Here is a 26,408-nt window from a genome sequence, read left to right as displayed (position 1 = left end):
GGAGACCTAACTGGAGGGAGGCACTAGGGGCTGGGGAGAGGCTGCACCTTACAAGTTAAGCACTTCCTCATCTACATACCTATTTTTCCTCTAGACTGTAAGCTCATCGTGGGCAGGGAATGTGTCTACCAGCTGTTATAATCGTCCTCCCCCCAAGCACTCAGTACAGTGCTCTGCACACAGTAAGCGTTCAATAAATACCATTGATGGATTTTCCTTTCTCTTCTTTCAGTAAATCATTTTTGTGTCTGTCTCCCCCTCTAGCCTGTAAGATTCTCGAGGGCAGGGGTTGTGTCTTCTAACTCTTCTGTACTATCCCAAGTGCTTAGAACAGTGCTCTGCATACAGTAGCACAGCAATCCACCTGTCACATGAACATACAAGTGCATGCCCACACATGCATTTTATCTTCCATTCCATGCTAGGAGGAACCAAATGGGTGTACAAAGCTGAGGACCAGAGTACTAGATGTCCCTCCCCAGACCTGCCAACTTTTTGCCTTTATCAGCTCAGCTGAGCCTTGGGCTCCCCGACGGTCTAGCTACCAGCTTGGCGTGGGCCAGGGTGCCATGTTTAGTAGCTCCTGAGCCCAGAAGACTGATCCTTCAGCCACTGTAGGGACTGCCAGGAGAAGGACAGCACCAGCTTTGCTGGGTCAGGGGTCTGCCCCTCTTTAGTGGCTTGGTTTGGACCTCCCCACCCCCACCAACTCCCAGCACACTCCTTCCCCGGCAAGGTCGAACCCACTTCTGATGGGGATGAGACGCCTCCAGCCATATAAACAAATCTTGGGCGGCCCCAGAGGGCCTCCCTCCCACCTAGGAGAACTTGACAACAGCTTGGCAACTCTAATGAGGGGGAGTGGGAGGGAGCTCTCCTGCTTGCAAGGGAGCAGAGCAGAGCAAGAGAAGGGAGAGGGCAGAGACGTGGCAAATTGAGGGAGAGGGGAAAGAGAGAAGAGGGGGAGAGCAATTTTGTTGTACTATACTTTCCCAAGCAGTGTTCTGCACCTAGTAAGCCCACAATAAATACAATTGATTGAGGGAGGAGAGGGGAAGAGAGGAGAGAGAAGAGGGGAGAAGGAGGGTGGCGAGGAAGGATGGAGGTCAAAGAATCAGTGCAGCATCTCTGAACGGGCCTGATTTCCCAAATGCCCGGTTTGGCTTGGGGTTCCCAGGGAAATCTCGGCAATCTCTCCCTCTTCTGGCAGTTGCCTCCATGCTGCTCCACTGCGGAGCGGTGGGGAGTTCCCTGCAGGTGACACCTTCCATGAGATTCCACCTTTTCTAGAGGGAGCCTCCGAAGAAGGCGAGCAAATATGTCCCATAAACACCCCCAAGGACGGAGCCCCCGCCCATCTCCCCGCTTCCCCTGGGAGGAGCAGAGAGACCCTCCAAGGTCTGCTTTAAGGCTTGACAACCCACGGTGCCATTGCCCCCACCGGGAGGAGCAGACACACCGCTGCGGGGACAGAGATACAGCTCTAAGCCTCGCTCTTTCAGATCCGTTGGAAGCAGCGACCGTTATCTTGGACCCGCTCTCTGGAAACCAGCCGCCTGCGGCAACCCCCGCCCCTCCACCCCGCTGAGAAACAAGCTCCCTGAAGACATCTGCCCGCAGTACCACAATCATGCTTCATGCCAGCCCCAGAGGCTGGGGCACTGAGGAAACCGGTAGATATAAAAATTGGAAAAACAGGCTGAGTGGGCATTTCCAGGTCCCCGCTGAGAGACAGAAGGGAAGGGAGAGCTTCTCTGACAGTTCAGCAATCTAGACGCACATCCCAACCGAACCCTCCCACCCCCTGCCTCTCCCCAATAGGTCATTCCTTGCTGGGAGGGCTGAGATCAGATCGACCCCTCCAGCCGCCCCTGTGGGAAGCCCAGCTGCTGTTTCAGCCTGGAAACTGGTGAGCGAACTCATCGGTCGCTTGCAATTGGCAGCGGGAAATCAAAATGGCTCAGGAGAGAAAAGCCCAGGGAAGCTGAGAGATTCTAAAGCACGAACTAACAAACCCCTGAAATTCCACTTGCTCTGGTGCGGAGGGGAGGAGAAGCCCTGCAACCTGCTGAGACAGGACCCGTCCCCAGAAATACATCAGCCTTGAGGGGGATAGGGGTTGGAGGGGGTTGGTGGATGAGGCTTGGGAAAAGGCCTCCTTCAGGACTGTCACCCCCTCTGGACACTCCCACCGCCTCCCTTTCAAAGCTCCTGGGGATAGGCTGGGGGGGGGCGAGAGAGAGAGAGAGAGAGAGAGAGAGAGAGAGAGAGAGAGAGAGAGAGAGAGAGAGAGAGAGAGAGAGAGAGGAGAGAGAGAGAGAATGGGACAAATTGTAGGTTTCCACCTTCGGCACCCACCTGCCTATCCACCAACCTGTCTGCCCCAAGGAGCGGGCAACCAAACTGACCAGTCGAGCTGCACTTTAGCCCGCTTTCCAGCAAAGCAAACCTAAACCTTCCACAGGGTGAATTCATTAACTCAGGGGCCAGGGGGCAATTCAACCGGGGGGACCATCTGTAGGTGGAGGTTCTGGCCGATCTCCAGGGGATAAGGCCCGCCATTGCCCGGTTATGTTCAAGTGCCCCACAGACGGCCCTCACTTTCATTGGTCCCCCTGGTGAAGGTCCCCTTCGCCGACCCCAAGAAAGCTGGGTGGCCCAGCTGGCAGCACCAGTTCCCCATTTGCATTTCCCAAGGGTGTCCCCCCGCAAAACTACCAGTTCTGCCCATCGAAGCCCGAGGAAGGGGGGCCGCTGGGAAAGAGGGACGGTGGGGGCGGGAAAACAAAACCGCAGCTGGCCCGGGGTGCACACGCAGGCCAGCAATGGGGGCTGGATCCCCGGCAGAGGAGAATTCAGTCTGTCGAATTGCTGGTGATCGACTTCAAAAGAGCTGCTGGCGATTCTTGGAGACCCTGTGGGGTGGCTTGTTCAGGCCGAGGGGGGTGACCGAGAACAACTTTCATCAAATTCCTGAGACGCCTGTGGACATCCCTCTGCACAGTTTGCTCAGACCGAGGGTCAGGGGAGGAGAGGAGGACACACAGAAACCTCAACCCCTCAACCCTGCCGGAGACCGGAGGGGAAGAGTGAGAGTCAGAGCAGTAAGGCAGCCCACAGTCCCAAGAAACAGAGAAAAGTCAGGGTCGGGTGCCCTTTCCCGGCTTCCCGGCCCAACGCCTGACACTTTTGATGGGGAGACCCTCCCGGAGAGAGTGATAGAGCGATTCCAGCTCGCCCCGACTCCAGCTGCAAACATCATCCCACACCACGGTGAAAGTGCCCATGGAGGTGATATCGCCTCGGTGAGAAAAAAAAACCTGCAAGGCCACGGATTCCCGGCAGTTAGGGAGTTCTAGCTCGCGAGCGCCTGCCGGCGAACCCATGACCCTGGGGCTGTGTCTGTTGGGGGGTGGAGGGGAGGGCAGCCCTCCGGTCTTTGGCACTGGGGCCCTGCGGACAGAGTAAGTTCACTGAGTCCCGATGGCTGGATGTACTGAGGGGTAGGGGAGGGGCCTGGAGAGGAGGGTCAGTCAGTGTTCATCTGGCTGGCAAGGGGGTGGCACTTCCCGTGGGCTTCCCTGGCCAGTTGGGGAAGAGAAGCCGGGAAGATGCGTGGCTGCTTCGCATCGGCGCTCACCACTTGAAGAAGACCAGGCCAGCCAGGACCGCATAGCCCATCACCAGGAAGAGAACTTTCAGGAGCCGGTCGTTCTTGTCCTCCAGTTCCTTCGCTAGGATCTCAAAAAAGGTGATGAAGAGGAAGGTCCCACCCGCCAAGCCCTGCAACAGCACGGACGCCACACTGCCGCCCAGACCCTGAGCCCGCTCGATGCCCAGCCCGATCCCGATGCCCAGGGGGATCATGGCGCTGACGGTGACGGCCAGCTTCGCCGCGTCCTTCAAGGGCAGTGAGCTCTTGGCCATGTTGATGCCGAGGGCCACGGCCACCAAGGTCTCGTGGATGGCCACCCCGATGAACAGGCTGACCACCTTGTCTCCCTCTTCCTGCAAGCCCAGGGCCAGACCCTCAAAGATGGAGTGGGCCGACAAGGCGAAGACCAGGCTGAAGAGGCGCAGCGGGTTGGCGTGAGAGAGCTCCTTGACATTTAAGCCGTGGTTGTGCGGATGCGGGCCGTGCTTGGCGTACAGGTGCTGCTCCTGGGCCGTCCCGATGAAAGGGCTCTCGTATTCCGAGTCGCTCCCCGCGTCGGAGCCGGCGTTGAAGGTCTCCAGGTCGATGAACGAGGGCTTCTCCTTCCGGAAGGTCAGGATGACCTGCTCCAAGAACACAGTCATGAAGAAGCCCACGAGCATGATCGTCTCGGCCAGCGGGTAGTTGGTGACAATGTTTCCGAGCCTCAGGACTTCTTGAAGCTGGAAGGACACAGAGAGGTGAGGCGGTGAAAAGGGTACACTTGCTTCACCCCACACCTGGAGCACCCACAATTCCCATTCTTCGCTTGCTCTGGGCTGAGCCCTGTACCAAGTGAGAGGTCGGCAGAGTAAATTACAACAGAGCTGGGAGACGAGAGCCCTGCCCTCTAGGAGCTTATGGTCCAGTGGGGGAGACAGACATTAAAATACATTATAGGTAGGGGAAAGAACCGGGTATAAAGATCGGTAGAGAAGTACTCGGGGAGGGGGGGAGGGTGAGCATCAAAGCGCTCAGGGGGTACGGACTTAAGTGCATGGGAGAATCGGAGAGGTGGGAGAACAGGGTGGGAAGATGAGAGGTTTGTTGGGGAGGGCTTCCTGGAGCAGGTAGGATTTTAGGAGGGCTTTGAAGGTGGGGAGAGTGGTGGGCTGTCGGGTATGAAGGGAGGAGGGAGTTCTGGGCAGGTGGGAGTGAGCAAGGGGTCGACAACACAATAAGCAAGCTGCTTTTAGAGGACCAAAGTGTGAGGGGCTTAGCTGAAGTGGCAGAGGAGGAGGCAGAGTACCGACTGAAGGCCTTTCTGCTTGCTCTGCCACTTGCCGGCTGTGTTATCATGGGCAAGTCACTTTACTTCTCTGAGCCTCAGTTGCCTCATTTGTAAAACGGGGATTCAATGCCTGTTCTCCCTCCTGTGTGGGTTCCACAGAGGACTGGGACCATGTCTGACTGAGGATCTCATATCCACCCCAGTGATTGGCACATAGTATGCACTCAACAAATACCACTATTATTATTGTTATCATTATTACTGTTGTTATCAATAATGCTGAGATGGATGGCCAACCTGGCCTGGTGCCACAATCTAAAAGAGAATCTTGAGCCGGATGAATGGAGAACCGGACCCGGGATCATCATCATCAGTATTAATTGAGCACCTACTTTGTACAGAGCACTGTACTAGGTGCTTGATGGCAGTGCTCATGGCAGATATAGGGAGACAGACAGAGAGCATGAGAGAGAGAGCACAAGTTAAGGGAGTCCAGGGGAATGAAAGAGGACAGACAGGTGTCCAGGAGGGAACCACCACAAGGTTCCTCCAAGTGTCCTGATGCCACTGTCCTGGCCGTGGGGCTGAGCCAGGATGACCCACTGGTTTTTTGTTGGGGATGGGACAGGGCTTCTGGGAGCATTTTTCTGCTACTGGCCTTGGGGAAGGTAGGCTCTGAAATTGGGGAATAGGGCAGGGCCCAGAGGAAGGAGATCCTGGTTTGCTAAATGCTTAGCATTTCTTAGCAAATCTACATCTCCAGCCCTGATCTCTCTCCCTCTCTGCAGTCCTGTATTTCCTCCAGCCTTCAAGATACCTCTACTTGGATGTCCTCCCGTCACTGCCAACTTAACACGTCTAAAACAGAACTCTTTACCTTCCTACCCAAACCCAGCCCTCCCCCTGATTTTCCCATCACTGTAGATGGCACCACCATCCTTCCTGTCTCACAAGCCTGTAATCTTGGTGTTATCCTTAACTCCTCTCTTTCAACCCACATACTCTCTCTTTTTCCATGCCCAATTTGATCCTTGGAGACTTCAACATCCACAAAGACGTACCCGGTGACTCCTCTGCGCCTGCCTTCTATCACTCCTCAATTCCGCCAACCTCCTGCTCCACCCCACCTCGCCCACTCACCAACCTGGACACACACACTCGATCTCATCATCTCTAACCGCTGCCCAATCTCCACCCTCACCGACTCTGAAATTCCTCTTACTGACTACAACCCTCTCACTTCTCACTTGTCTCCTCTCTCACACTCCTCCCCGTAAATCTGTACTACACCCCCCCGGAGACCTCCGCTCTCTCAACCCCATCCATCTCTCTCAGCGCATCACACCCCACCTAGCCTCCCTACCCACTCTACATGACCAAATAGATGCTCTCAACTCCACCCTCTCTACTCAACTCAACTCGCTCCCCCATCCCTTCATCACTCTCGCACCACTAACCCACGGCCCTGGATCACCTCCACTGTCCGCCTCCTTCGCTCTTATGCTCGAGCTGCTGAATGCTGCTGGCGGAAATTTAAACACCAGGCCGACCTTGCCTTGTCTTACTTTCCTGCCTTAACTCTGCCCAGCAAAACTATTTCTCTTCCCTTACTGACAGCCATGCCCATCACCCTCGTCAGCTGATCCGGACATTTAACTCCCTTATCAGGCCCCCTGTTCCTCCCCCTCACCCATCCCTCATCCCCAACGATCAGGCCACCTACTTCATTAGGAAAATTAACACCATCAGGTCTGAGCTCTCCAAAATCACCGCCCCTGCCTTCAACTTTCCCATTCTTCCCAGCAGCATCTTCAGAGGAGATCTCCTCCCCCCTCTCAAGTGCCACCCTCTCCACATGTGCTTCAGACCCCATTCCCTCCCACCATATAAAAACTCTCGCCCCTCCCCTCCTCTCCTCAACTTCCATCTTCAACCACTCACACTCCAACAGCTTCTTCCCCTCTGCCTTCAAATGTGCCCACGTCTCCCCTATCCTAAAAAAACCCTCCCTTGATCCCACAACCCCCTCCAGTTATCACCCCATCTCCCTCCTACCCTTCCTTTCCAAACTCCTTGACAGATTCGTCTACACTCGCTGCCTCAATCAATCAATCAATCAATCAATCGTATTTATTGAGCGCTTACTATGTGCAGAGCACTGTACTAAGCGCTTGGGAAGTACAAATTGGCATCACATAGAGACAGTCCCTACCCAACAGTGGGCTCACAGTCTAAAAGGGGGAGACAGAGAACAGAACCAAACATACCAACAAAATAAAATAAGTAGGATAGAAATGTACAAGTAAAATAAATAAATAAATAAATAAATAGAGTAATAAATATGTACAACCATATATACATATATACAGGTGCTGTGGGGAAGGGAAGGAGGTAAGACGGGGGGATGGAGAGGGGGACGAGGGGGAGAGAATTCCTCTCTTTCAACTCTCTCCTGGACCCTCTCCAACCTGGCTTCCATCCCCTCCGCTCCACTGATATCGCCTTCTCAAAGGTCATCAATGACCTTCTTGCAAAATCCAATGGCTCCTACTCCATCCTAATCCTCCTCGACCTCTCAGTTGTCTCTGGCACTGGACCATCCCCTTCTCCTCAACACATTATCCAACCTTGGCTTAACTGTCTCTGTCCTCTCGTCCTCTCCTGGTTCTCCTCTCATCTTTCTGGCCATTCATTCTCGGTCTCCTTTGCGGGCTCCTCCCCCCCCCCGCCCCCATCCACTAACTGTAGGGGTTCCTCAAGGGTCAGTTCTTGGTCCCCTTCTAATCTCCATCTATACTCACTCTCTTGGCGAACTCATTCGCTCCCACGGCTTCAACTATCATCTCTACGTGGATGACACCCAAACCTGTATCTCTGCCCCTGCTCTCTCTCCCTCCCTCCAGGCTCATATCTCCTCCTGCCTTCAGGACATCTCCATTTGGATATCTGCCTGCCATCTAAAACAATATGTCCAAGATTGAACTCCTTATCTTCCCTCCCAAACCCTGCCCTCTCCGACCTTCCCGTCACTGTAGATGGTACTACCATCCTTCCCGTCTCACAAGCCTGCAACCTTGGTGTCATCCTCGACTCCGCTCTCTCGTTCACCCGATATATCCAATCCGTCACCAAAACCTGCCGGTCTCACCTCCACAACAACGCCAAGATCCGCCCTTTCCTCTCCATCCAAACCACTACCTTGCTGGTTCAATCTCTCATCCTATCCCGACTGGATTACTGCATCAGCCTCCTCTCTGATCTCCCATCCTCCTGTCTCTCCCCACTTCAGTCTATACTTCACTCTGCTGCCTGGATTATCTTTGTGCAGAAACACTCTGGGCATGCTACTCCCCTCCTCAAAAATCTCCAGTGGCTGCCTGTCACTAACAAATCAAGCAAAAACTCCTCACTCTCAGCTTCAAGGCTCTCTATCACCGTGCCCCCTTCTTACCTCACCTCCCTTCTCTCCTTCTACAGCCCAGCCCGCACCCTCCGCTCCTCTACCACTAACCTCCTCACTGTACCTCGTTATCACCTGTCCCGCCGTTGACCCCCAGCCCACGTCCTTCCCCTGGCCTGGAATGCCCTCCCTCCACACATCTGCCAAGCTAGCTCTCTTCCTTCCAAGTCCTACTGAGAGCTCACCTCCTCCAGGAGGCCTTCCCAGACTGAGCCCCCTTTTTCCTCTCCTCCTCCCCATCCCCCCTGCCCTACCTCCTTCCTCTCCCCACAGCACTTTTATATATTTGTACAGATTTATTACTCTATTTTACTTGTACATATTTACTATTCTATTTATTTTGTTAATGATGTGCATATAGCCTTAATTCTATTTGTTCTGATGATTTTGACACCTGTCTACATGTTTTGTTTTGTTGTCTGTCTCCCCCTTCTAGACTGTGAGCCCGTTGTTGGGTAGGAACCGCCTCTATATGTTGCCGACTTGTACTTCCCAAGTGCTTAGTACAGTGCTCTGCACACAATAAGCGCTCAATAAATACGACTGAATGAATGAATGAATGAATGAAGGACACCCAAATCACCTCCCCGATCTCTCTCCCTACCTCCAGGCTTGCATCTCCTGCCTTTAGGACATCTCCACTTGGATGTCCTTCCACCACCTAAAACTCAACATGTCCAAGACTGAGCTCCTTATCTTCCCTCCCAAGCCCTGTCCTCTCCCTGATTTTCCCATCACTGTGGACTGTACTACCATCCTTCCCGTTTCACAAGCCCACAACCTTGGTGACCGTCTCTATATGTTGCCAACTTGTACTTCCTAAGCACTTAGTACAGTGCTCTGCACACAGTAAGTGCTCAATAAATACGATTGAATGAATGAATGAATCCTTGACTCCGCTCTCTCATTCACCCCACATTTCCAATCCTTCATCAAACCCTGCCAGTCTCACCTTCACAACATCACCAAGATCCACCCTTTCATCTCCATCCAAACTGCTACCTTGCTGGTTCAATCTCTCATCCTAATAATAACAATGGCATTTGTTAAGTGCTTACTATGTGCAAAGCACTGTTCTAAGCGCTGGGTGGGATACAAGGTGATCAGGTTGTCCCACGTGGGGCTCACAGTCGTAAGCCCCATTTTACAGATGAGGTAACTGAGGCTCAGAGAAGTGAAGTGACTTGCCCAAGGCCACACAGCAGACATGTGGCGGAGCCGGGATTCGAACCTATGACTTCTGACTCCAAAGCCTGTGCTCTTTCAATTGAGCCACTCTGCTTCCTATCCCGACTGGATTACTGCATCAGCCTCTTCTCTGATCTCCCATCCTCCTATCTCTCCCCACTTCAGTCTCTACTTCACTCTGCTGCCGGATTATCTTTGTACAGAACCGTTCTCGGCATGTTACTCCCCTCCTCAAAAATCTCCAGTACCCAACCTCCGTATCCAACAAAAACTCCTCATTATTGGCTTCAGAGCTCTCCATCACCTTGCCCCCTCCTACCTCACTTCCCTTCTCTCCTTCTACATCCCAGCCCACACACTCTGCTTCTCTGGTGCTAACCTTCTCAATGTGCCTCGTTCTCGCCTGTCCTGCTGTCGACCCCTGGCCCACATCCTACCTCTGGCCTGGAAAGCCCTTCCTCCTCAAATCCACCAATCACACTTTCCCCCTTCAAAGCCCTATTGAAAGCTCACCTCCTCCAGGAGACCTTCCCAGACCAAGTCCCCATTTCCTCAGCTCCCCCTCTCTATCACCCCAACTCGCTCCCTTTGCTTCACCCCCTCCCCGCCCCACAGCACTTGTGTATATGTACATTTCTATAATTCCATTTATTCATATTAATGCCTGTTTGCTTGTTTTGATGTGTACGTATATCTATCATTCTATTTATTTATATTGATGCCTGTTTATTTGTTTTGATGTCTGCCTCCCCCCTTCTAGACTCTGAGCCTGTTGTGGGCAAAGACTGTCTTTGTTGCTGAATTGTACTTTCCAAGTGCTTAGTACAGTGCTCTGTACACAGTAAGTGCTCAATAAATATGACTGAATGAATGAATGACTGAATCCATCACTATATCCTACTGGTCCCATCTTCACAACATCCCTTTCAAACTGCTACCACGTTAATCCAATCATTTATCCTATCCCGCCGTGATCACCGCATCAGCTTCCTTGCTGATCTCCCAGCCTCCTCTCTCTTCCCGCTCCAGTCCAAACTTCACTCTGCCGTCCAGATCATTTTTCTATAAAAATGTTCAGGCCATGTTTCTCCATTCCTCAAGAACTTCCAGTGGTTGCCCATCCACCTCTGCATCAAACAGAAACTCCTCACCACTGGCTTTAGAGCAATCACCTTAATCCCACTTACCTGCAAGGGTGACCTTGCTACTCTCCTACTACATCCTGGCCCGCTTCACTCTTCTAATGCCAACCTTCTCACTGCACCTCGATGTCATCTATCTTGCCACTGACCTCTCACCCACGCTCTGCCTCTGGTCTGGAATGCCCTCCCCTCCTCATACTCAACAGACAATGACTCTTCCCCACTTCAAAGCCTTATTGAAGACACATCTCCTCCAAGAGGCCTTCCCTGACTAAGCCCTCTTTTCCTTTTCTTCAACTCCCTTTTGCGACACCCTGACTTGCTCGCTTTATTCATTCCTCCCCTTCCAACCCCACATCATTTATGTAATTTATTCATTGATATTAATGTCTGTCTCCCCCTCTAGACTGTAAGCTCATTGTGGGCAGGGAATGTGCCTGTTATAGTGTATACTCACAAGTGCCTAATACAGTGCTCTGCACACAGTAAACGCTCAATAAATACCACTGACTGACTGCCTTAGTGATCATGTGCCCGCCAGGGACCAGGAGGCCCCCAAGGGTGGCAAGCATCCTTACCTTTTCCCGTACACCAGGGAGCAGGGCGTTGAAGCAGGTGGCCAGGAAGACACCCCCGCCAAAGGAATTGCAGAGGGAAAGGATCATCCCGGAGCGGTGGGCCTTCTCATAATCGGCCTTGATGATCTTGACGGGCAGGAGGGAGCCAACCAGCATGAGGATAAACATGCTCACCAGGCACATCACTTTGATGATCACGATCTTCATCGTGGCCTGCTGCCAGGAGGGTCCTGGCCCTGGTGGCGAGTGGGGCGTGGGAGGAGCAGGTCAGGGAAGTGTGGGAGACCGGAGGCGCACGTTCTACCTCCTCTGGTGGTATGGGACTGGGGAATCCTTGAGTCCGCTAGCCTGGAGGCTGGGGAGGAAAAAAAAGAAAACCAGGTGGAGCTGAGTCTTCATCATCAACAGACACCCACTGGGTGCAGAGCACCTTACTGGGATTTGAGGGAACATAAAACAGAAGTAAAATACCAGCTCCTTGAGGCCCACTTTATTGACACCCTGCATCAGCTGAAATCAGGGGGCCCTGCCTGAACCCGACTAGATCAGTCCAGTTCCCCAGTTCTTGTTTCTTCTGGACCGTGGCAGGCGTCCCCAGGGGACTCCTCTTCTCTCCCAGGGAAGGACGATGGGGCTACAGCAGTGCTCGCTCCCTCACTGCCCGGATCCATTGCCAAACCAATACAGAATGCGTTCCTGTCACAACCACGGTGACAGTTCAGATACCTGGCTTTAAGGGCCCCTCATCAACCCACGGGTCTTTGAATAGCTAAGCAGCAGCCCACCCCCGCTAGAAAAACTTTACCACGGTTTCATCATTCCAAGTAGGAGGAGAGAGGGAGAGACACACACACTCTAGCACAAGCAAAGAAGGGATCTCAAGACTTCCATGACGAGGACGATCAAGTCTCCCTCCCTTTCCATCCCTGACATCCCACCTGGGTCACGGTGCACCTTCACCTTTACCTTCTTGCCTTGGGATGGAGAGAACTCTTGGGATCCTCTGCGCAGCAGGCACTAATCTTGGTGGTGCTGCCCCCAGAACCCCTCCACCCCGTTCCTTCTTCCCATTCCTCAGTGGACTTCTGGGTTTAGGAGATTGGGTGGCCTGAGGACCTGCTGGATGAGGGGCTAGCCTCTTTCCTCCCTTCTCATGGGGTCTTTTCACTCTTCCCGCCCCGTACCACCCTCAGACAGGCTACGAGCGGTCCCCAAGCATCCCTACCCCTTGGTTTCCCCTTAGGAGAGTCTGCCCGCCGGCCAGGTTTCCCCTCTCAGGAGACCCCTCTCCCTCGGGTCCCTGTCTGTCCCCCTCTCCTTCCATCCTTCAGGAGGCTCGGCTCCAGCGCTTAGACCAGTGCTTGGCACATAGTAAGCGCTTAACAAATACCAAGATTATTCGCATTATCCGCATCCCCCTGAGGCTCCCCCCGACCGCCACTCACTTCGGGGCCCCCGGGTGGGCACGGCCCCAGCCCCTCCCCGCCCGCCAACTCCGGCGTTTCACCTCTTCCTCTCCTCCTCTCCCCGCCCCCCTCGGCCTGCGCGCTTTCTGATTGCCGGACTCGGGCTCCGCGGGCGGAAGCTCCGCCACACATTGGCCGGTCCGGCTGTCAATTAGCCTCTCGTTGGGGCGGGGGGGAGTGGGTGGCGGAGAGAAACGGAGCCGGCGAGAAACGGCGGCTGCCCAACCGAACGATCCGGGCCCGGGGCACCGGGGACTGACCACGGGTGGGGTGGGGGGGGAGGGAATCCGCGGGCGGGCGGGCCGATCGAGCAAATCAATAATCCAGAAGCAGCGTGGCCCAGTGGCAATAATAATAATAATAATAATGATGGCATTTATTAAGCCCTTACTACGTGCAAAGCACTGTTCTATGCGCTGGGAAGGTGATCAGGTTGTCCACAGTCTTCATCCCCCTTTGACAGATGAGGGACAGGAGGCCCATCTCCTCCTTCCCCTCCCCACATCACCTGTATATATGTTTGTACAGATTTATGACTATTTATTTTACTTGTGCCTATTTACTATTCTATTTAGTTAATGATGTGCATCTAGCTTTATTTCTATTTATTCTGATGACTTGACACCTGTCCACGTGTTTTGTTTTGTTGTCTGTCTCCCCCTTCTAGACTGTGAGCCCGTTGTTGGGTAGGGACCGTCTCTAGATGTTGCCGACTTGTACTTCCCAAGCATTTAGTACAGTGCTCTGCACACAGTAAGCGCTCAATAAATACGATTGATTGAATGAATGAATGAAGTGACTTGCCCATAGTCACACAGCTGATAATTGGCAGAGTCAGGATTTGAACCCATGACCTCTGACTTCAAAGCCCGGGCTCTTTTGCACTGAGCCACACTGCTTCTCGGAAAGAGCCCGGGCTTGGGAGTCCGAGGTCATACGTTCTAATCCCAACTCCTCCACTGGTCAGCTGGGTGACTTGGGGCAAATCACTTCACTTCTCTAAGCCTCAGTTACCTCATCTGTCAAATGGGGATGAAGACTGGGAGCCCCACGTGGGACAACCTGATCACCTTGTATCCCCCACCCCGTGCGCTTAGAACAGTGCTTTGCACATAGTAAGTGCTTAACAAATGCCATCATTATTATTATTATTGTTAATACTGTTCCAAGCGCTGGGGTAGACACAGGGTAGTCAGGTTGTCCCACGTGGGGCTCACACTTTTACTTCCCATTTTACAGATGAGGAAACTGAGGCACAGAGGAGTCAAGTGACTTGCCCAAGGTCACCCAGCAGACATGTGGCAGAGGCAGGATTAGAACCCACGGCCTCTGACTCCCAAGCCCTGGCCCTTGCCACTAAGCCATGCTGAGAGTAGGGGGACCAGGGCTTGCGGGCTGGGAAGGGCTGAGCAATCATATCAATCGTATTTATCGAGCGCTTAATAATAATAATCATAATCATCATGATGATGATGGTATTCATTGAGCGCTTACTATGTGCCAAGCACTGTTCTAAGCACTGGGGGAGATACAAAGTAAGCAGGTTGTCCCACGTGGGGCTCACAGACCCCATTTTACAGATGAGGTCACTGAGGCACAGAGAAGCTAAGTGACTTGCCCAAAGTCACACAGCTGACAAGTGACGGAGTCAGGATTAGAACCCATGACCTCTTACTACCAAGCCCGTGCTCTTTCCACTAAGCCATGCTGCTTCTCATGAGTGCGGAGCACTGTACCAAGCGCTTGGGAGAGCGCAGTATAACCGAGTTGGTAGGCACGGTCCCTACCCACAACCGGCTGACGGTCTAGTATGGAGACAAACACTAATGTAACTACACAAATGACAGATATGTACGTAAGGGCTGTGGGGCTGAGAGTGAGGTGAATAAAGGGTATAAATTCAAGTGAGAGGGTGAGGCAGAAGGGAGTGGGATTAGAAGAAATGAGGCTTCGTCGGGGAAGGCCCCTTTTTTTACGGTATTTGCTAAACGCTTATTATGTGCTGGGCACTGTACTAAGCGCTGGGGTAATCAGGTTGGACACAGACCCTGTCCCACGTGGGGCTCCCAGTCTCAATCCCCATTTTACAGATGAGGAAACTGAGGCCCAGAGAAGTTAAGTGACTTTTCCAAGGTCACACAGAAGACAAGTAGCAGAGCTGGGATTAGAAACCAGATCCCCTGACTTGCAGGCCTGTGTTCCATCCACCAGGCCATGCTCCTTCCCGCCTCTTGGAGGAGATGCGCTTTTAATAAGACTTGGACAGTGGAGAGTGATCAAATTACCGCAAGGCAACATGGCTAGCAAGACGGTCAACTGCATCCTTCTTCCCCTTCTTTGCCCCTCCAGAAGACCTATTTCCAGTCAAATAGAGGACACTCAGTGAGTGTTTCCATAGCACCAGTCTCTGAGGAGCTGAGAGCCTTTATAGGCTTTTCAAAACCCAATTAATTCTAGACTCCTCGGGCTAGGACAGGGCGAAGGTTATCTTGTCCCTCCCCCCACTTCTGAGCACACCAACCCGGATGGGGGAGAAGCTCTCCATTTTTTCTATTGCCGGTATCTCTACATCCCCCCCGCCCACTCTTCTTCCCATTTCATGATACTCCTTCCCATCTTCATGGTCAATCCTGTTGCTGCCGCTTAAACCCACTCCTCTAGATTCACCCCCACCCCACACCTTCCCGAGGTGTCACGAGAAACCAGTCACAGGCCCTCAGCGTAATCCCTCTGACCCTTGAGTTCATTCCTTGCTCCTTAAGTAATGATAATAATAATTATGGTATTTGTTAAGTGTTTACTATGTGCTAAGCACTGTTCTAAGTGCTGGGGTGGATACAAGGCAATCAGTTTGTCCCACTTGGGGCTCACAGTCTTTATTCCCATTTTACAGATGAGGGAACTGAGGCGCAGAGAAGTGAGATGACTTGCCCAAGGTCACACAGCAGGCAAGTGGGGGAGCCGGGATTAGAACCCACGTCTTCTGACTCCCAAGCCCATGCTCTCACCACTAGGCCATGCTGCTTCTCAAGGTTTTCTCCCAGGGGCTAGTTTTCAGCTCTGTCCTTCACTTCTATTTCGTGGCACTGTGGCCTCTCCTCCTCCTCTTCCAGTCTGTCGGTGAATCCCAGGACTGGATCCGAAAGGGCTGCCCCAGTCAGAGGGTACACCTGACAGGCCACCAGTTTATCAACCCCTTCAGTCTGGGGGGATCCAAATTGGGGGTGGACAGGATTGCAGAGTGTGGGATAGGATGAACATGGAATTGTTATCAACTCCACCAGGTTGAGGAGGCACTCCCCGAAGCTTGGAGGAGGTAAATTCAAAGCAAACAAAAGGAAACACTTCTTCGCTCAGCTGGAAGGGAAGCAAGTGGAATTCGCTCCCTCAGGAAGCTGGGCAGCCCCCAAAACATCAACAGGTTTTACAGGGATTTGGGTGGATTTATGACTAAAGGGTACAAGGGCCAAGGGCCAGGTTAGAAATGTAGAGGGGAAAGTTAGGGATGCTGGCTGGCCTGTCCCTAGCCATAAGGATGGACCATTACATGGTCCCCTTCGAGTAGCCTGGAGACAGAGTTCTGGGATGGACGAGCCATGGGTTTGATCCAGTAACGGCATGGCTTTTGTTCTTAAATAGGCCCAGAGAGGTAAGGTAGAGAATAATAATAATAATGGCATTTGTTAAGTGCTTACTATGTGCCAAGCACTGTTCTAAGCGCTGGGGTAGATACAAGGTAATCACGTCCCACGTGGGGCTCACAGTCTTAATCCCCATTTTACAGATGAGGTAACAGGCACAGAGAAGTTAAGTGGCTTGCCCAAGGTCACACAGCAGACAAGTGGCGGAGCCGGAATTAGAACCCATGACCTCTGACTCCCAAGCCCATGCTCTTTCCGTTGAGCCACGCTGCTTCCCAAGAGAAGCAAGTCCCTTAGGATAGGTAACACAGCAGGTCGGGGCAGTACCCTCCTCCCATTCCCCTCTCAAATCCACACTCATCTTTCCTCAGCCATAATGAGTGTTGATTTTATCCCTTTCACTTTCTAGGAGGCCCCTTGTGGGTGGAAGACAGTGGCGATTGGTAAGGGATGGAGAATTACAGCCCAGCTTTCAGATGGGTTGATCTGGGCTATGTCTGACCCCACAGGAGACTAATTACTTCAACCAGCTTCTCTGGACCTGTGATAGATCAGAGAATTAGAGCCCAGTCAGGCCACTGATCACCTACCTGCTGACAAAATATCTGGCTCAAGATTCAAGGATAATCATAATCCTTCATCAGTAACAGTGTGACTTAGTGGGAGCACAGGACTGGGAGTCAGAAGACCTGGATTCTAATCCCAGCTCTGCCACTGGCCTGCTGTATGACTTTGGCCAAGTCACTTAACTTCTTTGGGCCTCAGCTCTCTCATCTGTAACATGGGGATAAGATAGCTGCTCTCCCTTCCTCTTAGATGTTTGCCACATGTGGGACAGAGACTGTCTGATTTAATTATGTTGTAGCTACCCAAGTGCTTAGCACATATTAAGCACCTAATAAATAATAGCATTTGAGTACTTACTGCAGGCAGAACACTATTCTGGGCCCTTGAGAACATACAAAAGAAGCAAAAAACACAGTCCCTGTCCTCTGTAATGAGGGAGCCATGATGACACAAATCAAAAAATATATACAACAGCCAAAGAGCAAGAGCATAGATACAAATGATAAAATGGAAAGCAAGAAATTAAATAGATAACCTAAATGGACAGTTAATCCCAGCTACCCCACTTGTCTGCTATGTGACCTTGGGCAAGTCACTTCACTTCTGACTCCCTGGCCCGTGCTCCATCCACTAGGCCATGCAGAGAAGGTCATGGGTTCTGATCCCGACTCTGCCACTCGTCTGCTGTGTGAACTTGGGCAAGTCACTTCACTTCTCAGTGCCTCAATTACCTCATCTTTAAAATGGGGTTTGAGACTGTAAGCCCCACATGGGACAGGAACCGTATCCAACCCCATTTGCTGGTATCCACCCCAGCGCTTAGTACAGTGCCCGGCACACATTTAGCTCTTAATACCACTATTATTATTCTCTGTGTCTCAGTTACCTCATCTGTAAAATGGGGATTAAGACTGTGAGCCCCATATGGGCCATGGACTGAGTCTAGCCTGATTACCCCAGCGCTTAATACCATGTCTGGTAACAATAATAATAATAATGATGGTATCTGTTAGGCACTTACTATGTGCCAAGCACTATTCTAAGCGCTAGGGGGGATACAAGGTAATCGGGTTGTCCCATGTGGGACACCTTTTACAGATGAGGTAACTGGGGCCCAGAGAAGTGAAGTGACTTGCCCAAAGTCACACAGCTGACAAGTGGCGGAGCCGGGATTCGAACGCATGACCTCTGACTCCCAAGCCCGTGCTTCTCTTAGTAAGCACTTGGTACACAGTAAGCACTTAATATATGCCATTAAAAAAGCCCCCAATCCATGTATGCACATGAAGTCAAAAGTGGCTGATGGGGGTGACGTGACCAGAAAATTGGGGGATTGCTCCAAGAGCATCATCATCATCATCAATCGTATTTATTGAGCGCTTACTATGTGCAGAGCACTGTACTAAGTGCTTGGGAAGTACAAATTGGCAACATCTAGAGACAGTCCCTACCCAACAGTGGGCTCACAGTCTAAAAGGGGGAGACAGAGAACAAAACCAAACATACTAACAAAATAAAATAAATAGAATAGATATGTACAAATAAAATAGAGTAATAAATAGAGTAATAAATAAATAAATAGAGTAATAGAGCAGGGGGAGTTGCTGCAATCCTTGCTCGGTTTCTGGCCTAGCCGAGGGATTGAGGACTAGCAAGCCTGCAGAAATGGGAATTTCCCCGTCCCTGCCTGTGGCTTGAAGATGAAGGGCGGAAGGCGAGCCGGCGCAGCCGCGGTGCGCCCTCTGGTGGCCGATCGCCGCCACCGCCCCGGGCCTTCAGCTCCCAACCCGGCTTTCTGATCTGTCACCCTGCCGCCCCCGCCCCAAACCATATTATTCTATTTTGCAAGGTGGGGGATGCTGTGGGCTCTCGGCTCCTCCTTTCTGGGAGCAGCTGATTTTCCTTTTGCTTGCTCTCCAAGTCACGACGCGGGCTCTCCACCATCTGGCCCCACCTTACCTCTCTGCTCTCTTCAGCCTCACTTCCCCAGCTCGCTGGCTCCGTTCCGCTCAAGCCAGCCTTCTAGCTTGTACCTCGCTCTCGACTCACCCGCCTCCATCCCGTCGTCACGCTGTTCTCCTGGCTTGGAAATGTCTCCCTTCCAACAACAGACCGACCCCAGCTCTCCCCACAATCAAATAGGGAAGCAGCGTGGCTCAGTGGAAAGAGCACGGGCTTTGGAGTCAGAGGCCATGGGTTCAAATCCTGCTCTGCCAATTAGCTGTGTGATTTTGGGCAAGTCACTTTACTTCTCTGTGCCTCAGTTACATCATCTGTAAAATGGGGATTGAGACTGTGAGCCCCCCGTTGGACAACCTTGTAACCTCCCCAGTGCTTAGAACAGTGCTTTGCACATAGTAAGCACTTAATAAATGTCATCATTATTATTATTATTAAATCTCTCCAAAAACCCCACCTCCTCCGACAACCTTTCCCTGCGCCTTGAGCCATCTCGTCTCTTCAGCCAACTCTAGCGCTTATGGACTTTTTTTACAGCTTCTTTAACACTCATGTGTACTCATTTATTTTGACCACTCTAATGGTAATCTTTTTGTTTGTTGCCAAAGGGCAAGCTCCTTGTGGAACCTATTCATTTATATTTACATACATATTTACATATATATATATATATAAATAAACCTGTCTACTTGCTTTGTTTTGGTGTCTGTCTCCCCCTTCTAGACTATGAGCCCATTGTTGGGTAGGGATTGTCTCTATCTGTTGCCAAATTGTACTTTTCAAGCGCTTAGTACAGTGCTCTGCACACAGTAGGCACTCAATAAATACGACTGAATGAATGAACCTAGCACAACCACTACAGGGCACTGCACAAAGTGAACACTCAATAATGCTACTGTGATAAATCCTTAGCTGATTGCCAGTTAAACCCAGAACACTTGAAGCGGAGAAAGTCAGTATTCAACTGCTCCTATCACTCAACTATCAATTCAACCCTTCTGCTTCACCTAAGCATTTAATAGTAATGATAATAATTATTATTATTATAATGATGGTATTTGTTAAAGGCTTACTATGCGCCAGATACTAGAACGCACAATACCTATGTGCCCACCCCACCCGAGTCATACTCTAATCAGTCTAATAAATCGTATTTATTGAGAGCTTACTGTGGATAGAGCACTGTACTAAGCACCTGGGAGAGTACAATATAACAGAGTTACTAGACACATTCCCTCCCCACAATGAATTTACACTCTAGAAGGGGAAACTGACATTAATATAAATACACTTATATAAATATGACACTTATTGAGCACTCTCTATGTGCCAAACACTGCTCTAAACACTGGAGTAGATACAAGTTAATCAGTTCGGACACAGTCCCCATCCCACATGGGGCTCACAGTTTAAATAGGAGGAAGTAGGATTTAATCCCCATTTTACAGATGGGGTAACCGAAGCTCAGAGAAGCTAACTGACTTTCCCAGGGTCACACGGCAGACTCGTGGCAGAATCGGGATTAGAAGGCAGCTCCTCCAACTCTCAGGCCCGTGATCATTCCACTAGGCTGTGCTGCTCCTCTACATATAGCCTCTATTTCTTCTTCAAATCTGCAATTTAGTTTGACTTTGACCCCTGCTAACTGTAAAGCTCTCGAAGACAGGGATCTATCACCACTATTATGCTCTCCCAAGCTCTTAGTACAGTGCTGTGCACACAGTAGGTGCTCAGCAGATGCTACTGATTGATTGACCTGTTGTTTGGCAGTCTGTAATTCCCTCAGGCTCTCCACCAGCCTGCTGCCTCTCACCTTTCCAGTCTCTTCTTCCCTTACACCTGTTTCACTCTTTTCAAACAAACTTCTTCACTGTTCCTCACTCACGAGTCTTCCCTTCGACTCACTGTTCAAGTCTTTCCCTCCATCTGGAACTCCCTCCCCACTTCAATCAGCCGAACCACACTCCTCCCCTCCTTAAAATATATTTCCTTCAGGAGGTCTGCCACCTGCTTGATCACACCACTCCGTCTGTTATCTTTGCCCTCACGGATTTCTCTATTTGCTATTGATTTACTCCCTTATGCCAATGGTTTAAACCTATTATTATAATTATGGTGTTTATTAAGCACTATGTATGGCATTTACCACCGTACTATGTGCCGGGGTAGATACACTTGGGGCTCACAGTCTAGGTAGGAGGGAGAACAGGTGTTGAATCCCCATTTTACAGAAGGGCCAACTGAGGCCCAGAGATAATAATAATAATAATGATGGCATTTGTTAAGCGCTTACTCTGTGCAAAGCACTGTTCTAAGAGCTGGTAGGTGACTTGCCCAAGGTCACCCAGCAGGCAAGTGGCAGAGGCAGGATTAGAACCCAACTCCTCTGACTTCCATGCCCATGCTCTTTCCACTAGGTAGGCTGACGCTGCTCCTCTCACTCTCCTCTATGGAATATGTCCATTTATGCTTACTGTCTCCCCATTATACTTTAAACCTCTCAAGGGTGTCTTTTACTTGCATCTGATTTGCAGTCAGTCAATCGCATTTACTGAGTGTTTTACTGTGTGCAGAGCACTGTACTAAGCACTTGGGAGAGTGCAATATAACAATACAACAGACACATTCCCCGCCCACAACGAGCTTAAAGTCTAGAGGGGGAACTCCCCAGCAGGCACCTCTGTTGACAGTAGAAACCCAGTAGAAACTGGGGACACACCTACTGGTGGCATAATGGATTAAGCACAGGCCTAGGAGTCAGAAGGTCATGGGTTCCAATCCCGGCTGCTGTGTGACCTTGGGCAAGTCCCTTCACTTATCTGGGCCTCAGTTCCCTCATCTGTAAAATGGGGATTGAGACCGTGAGCCCCGTGTGGGACAGGGACTGTGTCCCACCGGATTTGCTGGTATCCACCCCAGTGCTTAGTACAGTACCTGGCACATAGTAAGCGATTAACAAATACCACAGCTATTATTATTATTACCCCAGTGTGATGTCTGCTCTCTACCTCTTCAGGACCCCCTTGTTTCTCCTCTCCCACGGCCCACCACACGGTGGTTCAAGGAGGCAGCAAAGCCTAGTCTCAGCCCATGTGGCGTCATGGCTGCAAACCAGGAGACAACTGAATGCAGGCAGGCTGGTCCTGGCTGCTGCCACTCTAGAAAGGAACAGGATTTTTCCAGCAGCAGATCTGAATGCATCGCATGACACCACCTGGCACCACAGATGGCAAACCCGCCCCTGAACCAGCACTCGAGCTTCACCGGCGGCACCAGATCTGACTAGGCGGGATGGCTCCACGGACAGGTTTTCGGACTCGGTGGATTCGGGGTCCAGAGGAAAGCCACGAAGAAGACGGCGTGACAGGCGAGGAAGGGAAGATGAACAGAACCAAGGTGGTGGGTCCTGGGGGAAGGGAAAGCTGAGGGCCCACCTGGCAAGGGATGGTAACCAGCGGTTCCTTCTCCCCGGGGATCAGAACGAGGCGGAAATAGACCTAAATTGCAGCGGGAAATGGGGAACGTAGATTAAACTGCAGGAAGGGGCCAAGTAACTGAGGGAAGCACTGGAAAAGGATTCTTCAGCAGCCTTTAAAAACTCTGATCCGTTCAAGATGATTGAAATGTGGTCCCCACTTCAAGGTGACGGCTAGGATGGGAGACTTCTCCGGTGCCCTTCCCAGCCTAATGCCCAGGGGGTACTGCTTCATAAGTATCAGCTGTTGCTCCCCCCGGCACTGCCCCCACAGCTGTCTGTTCCAGATTCCCGGTCTGTCACCCCAGATCTTCGACAAGACCTGAAACTGGGTCTTTCTGATCCCCTAGCTCTTTGAAGCCTGTCCGCCCCTCCCTGACCTCATCCGCCGCATCGCCCCCCTACCCATATTTCACCTCTACACTCACAATGAGAAGCTGGCACATCCTGTACAGAGCAAGTCACCCTAACCCAGCCCCTGACCTGAGGGAACACCAGATGATACTGAGCAACAGAAATGGAAAAGTGTTCCTGGTACCATGGTCGAGAAGGTTGAAGGGACTTCGAGGAGCAGAAAAGACCAGCATGGGTGCCAGCTCCATGAAGGTGGGGCCCCCTCTTCCTCATGGTCCCCAGTAGTAAGAAAATGTGCCTGTTGTATTGTACTCCCCCAAGCACTAAGTTCAGTGCTCTGCACACTGTAGGTACGCAATAATTACCTTTGACTAGTAGTAGCTTGGCTCAGTGGAAAGAGCCCAGGCTTGGGAGTCTAGAGGTCATGGGTTCTAATTCATTCATCATTCAATTGTATTTATTGAGCACTTACTGTGTGCAGAGCACAGTACTAAGCGCTTGGGAAATACATCGGCAACATATAGACGGTCCCTCCCCAACAACGGGCTCACAGTCTAGAAATCCCGGCTCCACCACTTGTCTGTTGTGTGATCTTGGGCAAGTCACTTAACTTCTCTGTGCCTGTTACCTCATCTGGAAGATGGGGATTAAGACTGTGAGCCCCACGTGAGACAACCTGATCAGCTTGTATCCCCCCAGCGCTTAGAACAGTGCTTCGCACATAGTAAGAGCTTAACAAATACCATTATCATTATTAGTAATGACATTTTTTGATTGAGCATTCTCTGGGTGCCGTGCACTGTACTAAGTCCTGGGGAAAGTACAATAGAAGCTAGAGGCACTTCCCCTGCCCACAGTGAGCTGGCACTCTTAACAGGGGAGATGGACACAAAAATGCAAATGGAGTAATCAGAACACGTAATTGACCGTACAATTGATTATACATATACACACAAGCCCAGAGGAAGGGTCAAAGGAAATCCACATGCAGTAGAGGCGACCACCAGGCTTCTAATGACCTGGGAGATGGGAATTAGTCCGGGATGTCTTGTTGGAGATGGGATTTGAGAAGGGCTTTGAACATGGGGCGATACGAGGTCTGTCAGATCTGGGGAGGGAGCTCCAGGCCGGGAGAATGGCGGGAGCAAGGGGATGGAGGGGACCGAGTCAGAAGAGTCGAGAGTGAGTTACAGCTAGGAGAGCCTTAGAGCTGATAGTGAGGAGTCTGCTTGACTTGGTGGGAAATGGGCAGCCGATGGAGGTTTCTGAGCTGTGGGTGAAACGGCTTTCCCGCAGCCATCTGGGCCACGTTCCTGGCCTCCCTTTCCCCGGGGCTCCCACGAGACCCGAGAGCTACTGAGTGGCGCTCTTAGAGAGACCCCCACATGGGTTTCTCTGACCTGTTCTGTGCAGCCTGCCCACCTTGCCAAAACCCAAGCCCCTTTCTGTCTCAGCACTCACAGTGAACAGTTGGCACTTTGGAGTTCAACACAAAATTCTACTACTGGCAGGATGCCATGGGTTGCGATCTTAGTTCTTCGGGACAGCTGGGGTGGGAGGGATCGGGGACTTTTTTTGGTGGGGGAGGACGGGAGAAAGAGGGGAAAAAGGAGCATCCTTTTTAAGCCCGGAAGTGCCCTCCCAATGTGCTTATAAAGTCAAACCTTCCTCCCTCACCACTTCATCAGCTAAAGTTCTGCCCTCTCCCGTGTGGGTGGGCTCCCTGCCGTACCAGAGACTGCACCAGCAAGGAGCCTCTAGGTCTGAGAGGCCGGTATATATAGAACTTTTTGATGCAGTGCCAAGTACCCAAGTCAAGTTTTCTGTGAAGTTTGTAGGCTACTCAGACTGTCCTTTGCCTCAGAGGACAACAAAGAGGTAAATGGCTTTCGCCTTTGCCAGCTAAAGGCCCTGACAACCCAGTGCAGCCCCTGTTAGCAGCTGGATTCATGGAGGCCACAAGGCCGGAAGGCTGCCTGACGGGCCAGAGCTTGGGGGGCGGGGAGGTGTCACCCGCCAGCCGATGGCCCAACCACCTCCTAGAGGTGCTCTGGGAAGGCCGAGGGAGCTACAGGAAGCACTCTGGCAACCGGAGGTTCCGGAGGCACTGCAGGGAGGGTGAGAGGACACCTCTCACCGTGGCCCCAGCCCTCAGGAGACAGGCCCAGGATCGTCTGCGCTGGGTACAGACCACAAGAGCTGAACATGGCGGAGACTCCACAGCCTTCATCAGGACACAGTGACTCCAGCTGGGACACTGAGTGAACCCGACTGCCCCACCCCACCAGCACTCCTGTAGAGTCAATTATTTATTCTGCCATATCCATTCTACTCCTTATCTGATTGATCCCCTACTGCTCCCACTAGCTGTAAATATTTTGTGTGCCTGTCTGCCCCAAGAACATAAGCTCCTTGCGGTAGGCCACTTGTTTTGCTTCTATGTACTTACCCAAGGGCAGTGAACTGACACTCAGTAAATACAACTCCTAAAATGACAAAGGGCGGACTGGGGCCAGAGTGTCCATGTGTTGGGTATGTTTATACTAGATTGAGCTAGCTGCCTTTGGGGTCTCCACTGTCTGTTCAGCCCGCAGCTCCCTGAAAAGTGGGTCCCTCCTAGATGGCAAATAAGCCTTCCCGAATCTCCATCCTTTTGCTGCCCAATCTGTCCCAGCTAAAACACTGCCTGACCATGTTGGGGACTTGACAGGTTCCCAGGGGACTCAAGCCTTCCCCATTAATTCTTTGTTGACAGCTCTTGTCAGTCATCTATCCAATGGGTGACAGCCACCCCCAAAGACCAACTCAGTGCTGGATATTGTAGGGAAGGGGCTAGAAAATGGAAAAGGAGGCACAGTGCTGTGATGCTATAAGCCCACTGTATGCCCCCACCTGGAATCCCATGCACAGTTCTGGTTGCCACATCTCAGCAAGGTTGTTAGAGCTGGAGAGGAGAGGCAGCCTCGGGGTATTCCCTGATTCATCTCCATCTTCCCAAGTCACGTCAATCCAACAACCACTCAGTACTGAGCCCCCAAGTCTAAATGCTTCTATCCTGCCCTACTGCTGCTCTATTTGTCAGTCATTTGTATTCACTCGACTCCTTATATTGCAATCTCCCTAAAGGCAGGGACCGTCTTCCTTTTGTCCTACTCTCCCAAATGCTACGCACAATGCCCTGCAAGCAATTAGCACCCCAGAAACACGAGGGGGTATGAATGAGTGGCGGTCAACGGGATGGAGAACCTTCTATACAAGTTCAGACAAAGGGTTAGGACTCCATCACCTGGAAAGACACAAGAGGAGAGGAGATGAAATCCTGAAGGTGGTGGGCAGGGTGAACGTGGGGAGGGGTCCTCAGTGAAGCTTTGAGGATGGTAGGTTCCAAAAAAAGAAATTCACTTCTTGAACCAGTGGTGGGGGGGCGGGGTGAGCAGAAGGAATTAATTTCCATGGAAAGTTGGGCAGCCACAAACACCAGCAAGTTCATGAATGATTCGGATAGATCCTTGGACCAGTAGATCCTATAGGGTTGTTAGAGAGGAATTCAAGGCCATGGGGATGGCTGTCCAGGACAACCAGCACATGCCTTTTCCGAGAGTCCCCGTGTTGTTGCCAGAGGTCAAATCCTGGACTGGATGGACCGTGATTTT

General features: G+C 51.5%; 2 protein-coding genes across 2 annotated transcripts in view; both read right to left on the bottom strand.

Moving 5' to 3' along the window:
* Positions 1-1,028: 1,028 nt before the first annotated feature.
* SLC39A3 (solute carrier family 39 member 3) lies at positions 1,029-11,523 on the bottom strand. The gene is made up of 2 exons (XM_038740285.1): positions 11,294-11,523; positions 1,029-4,377 (listed from the first exon to the last, which is right to left on the bottom strand). Exons 1-2 carry the CDS (start codon positions 11,498-11,500, stop codon positions 3,637-3,639), a joined length of 948 nt encoding a protein of 315 aa, XP_038596213.1. The 5' UTR covers positions 11,501-11,523; the 3' UTR covers positions 1,029-3,636.
* A 50-nt stretch (positions 11,524-11,573) lies between these two features.
* Positions 11,574-26,408, bottom strand: part of SGTA (small glutamine rich tetratricopeptide repeat containing alpha) — a 47,552-nt gene continuing 32,717 nt past the window's right edge. Inside the window, exon 13 of the mRNA XM_038740289.1 lies at positions 11,574-11,648. The gene's annotated coding sequence lies outside the window, so the exon portion shown is untranslated. The remainder of the gene's footprint in view (positions 11,649-26,408) is intronic.

Source organism: Tachyglossus aculeatus, chromosome X1, assembly GCF_015852505.1.
Source record: "Tachyglossus aculeatus isolate mTacAcu1 chromosome X1, mTacAcu1.pri, whole genome shotgun sequence".
In the NCBI taxonomy this organism is placed as follows: domain Eukaryota; kingdom Metazoa; phylum Chordata; class Mammalia; order Monotremata; family Tachyglossidae; genus Tachyglossus; species Tachyglossus aculeatus.
Note: the sequence above shows the minus strand (reverse complement) of the source record. Positions and strands in the feature narration are given on the sequence as shown.

Bases quoted from the DNA above. Each gene is read 5' to 3' on its own strand.
- SLC39A3 (XM_038740285.1), bottom strand. From the start codon at position 11,500: ATGAAGATCGTGATCATCAAAGTGATGTGCCTGGTGAGCATGTTTATC. The intron at 4,378-11,293 runs GTAAGGATGCTT...GTGTCCTTCCAG, and splicing joins TCCCTGGTGTACGGGAAAAG to CTTCAAGAAGTCCTGAGGCT.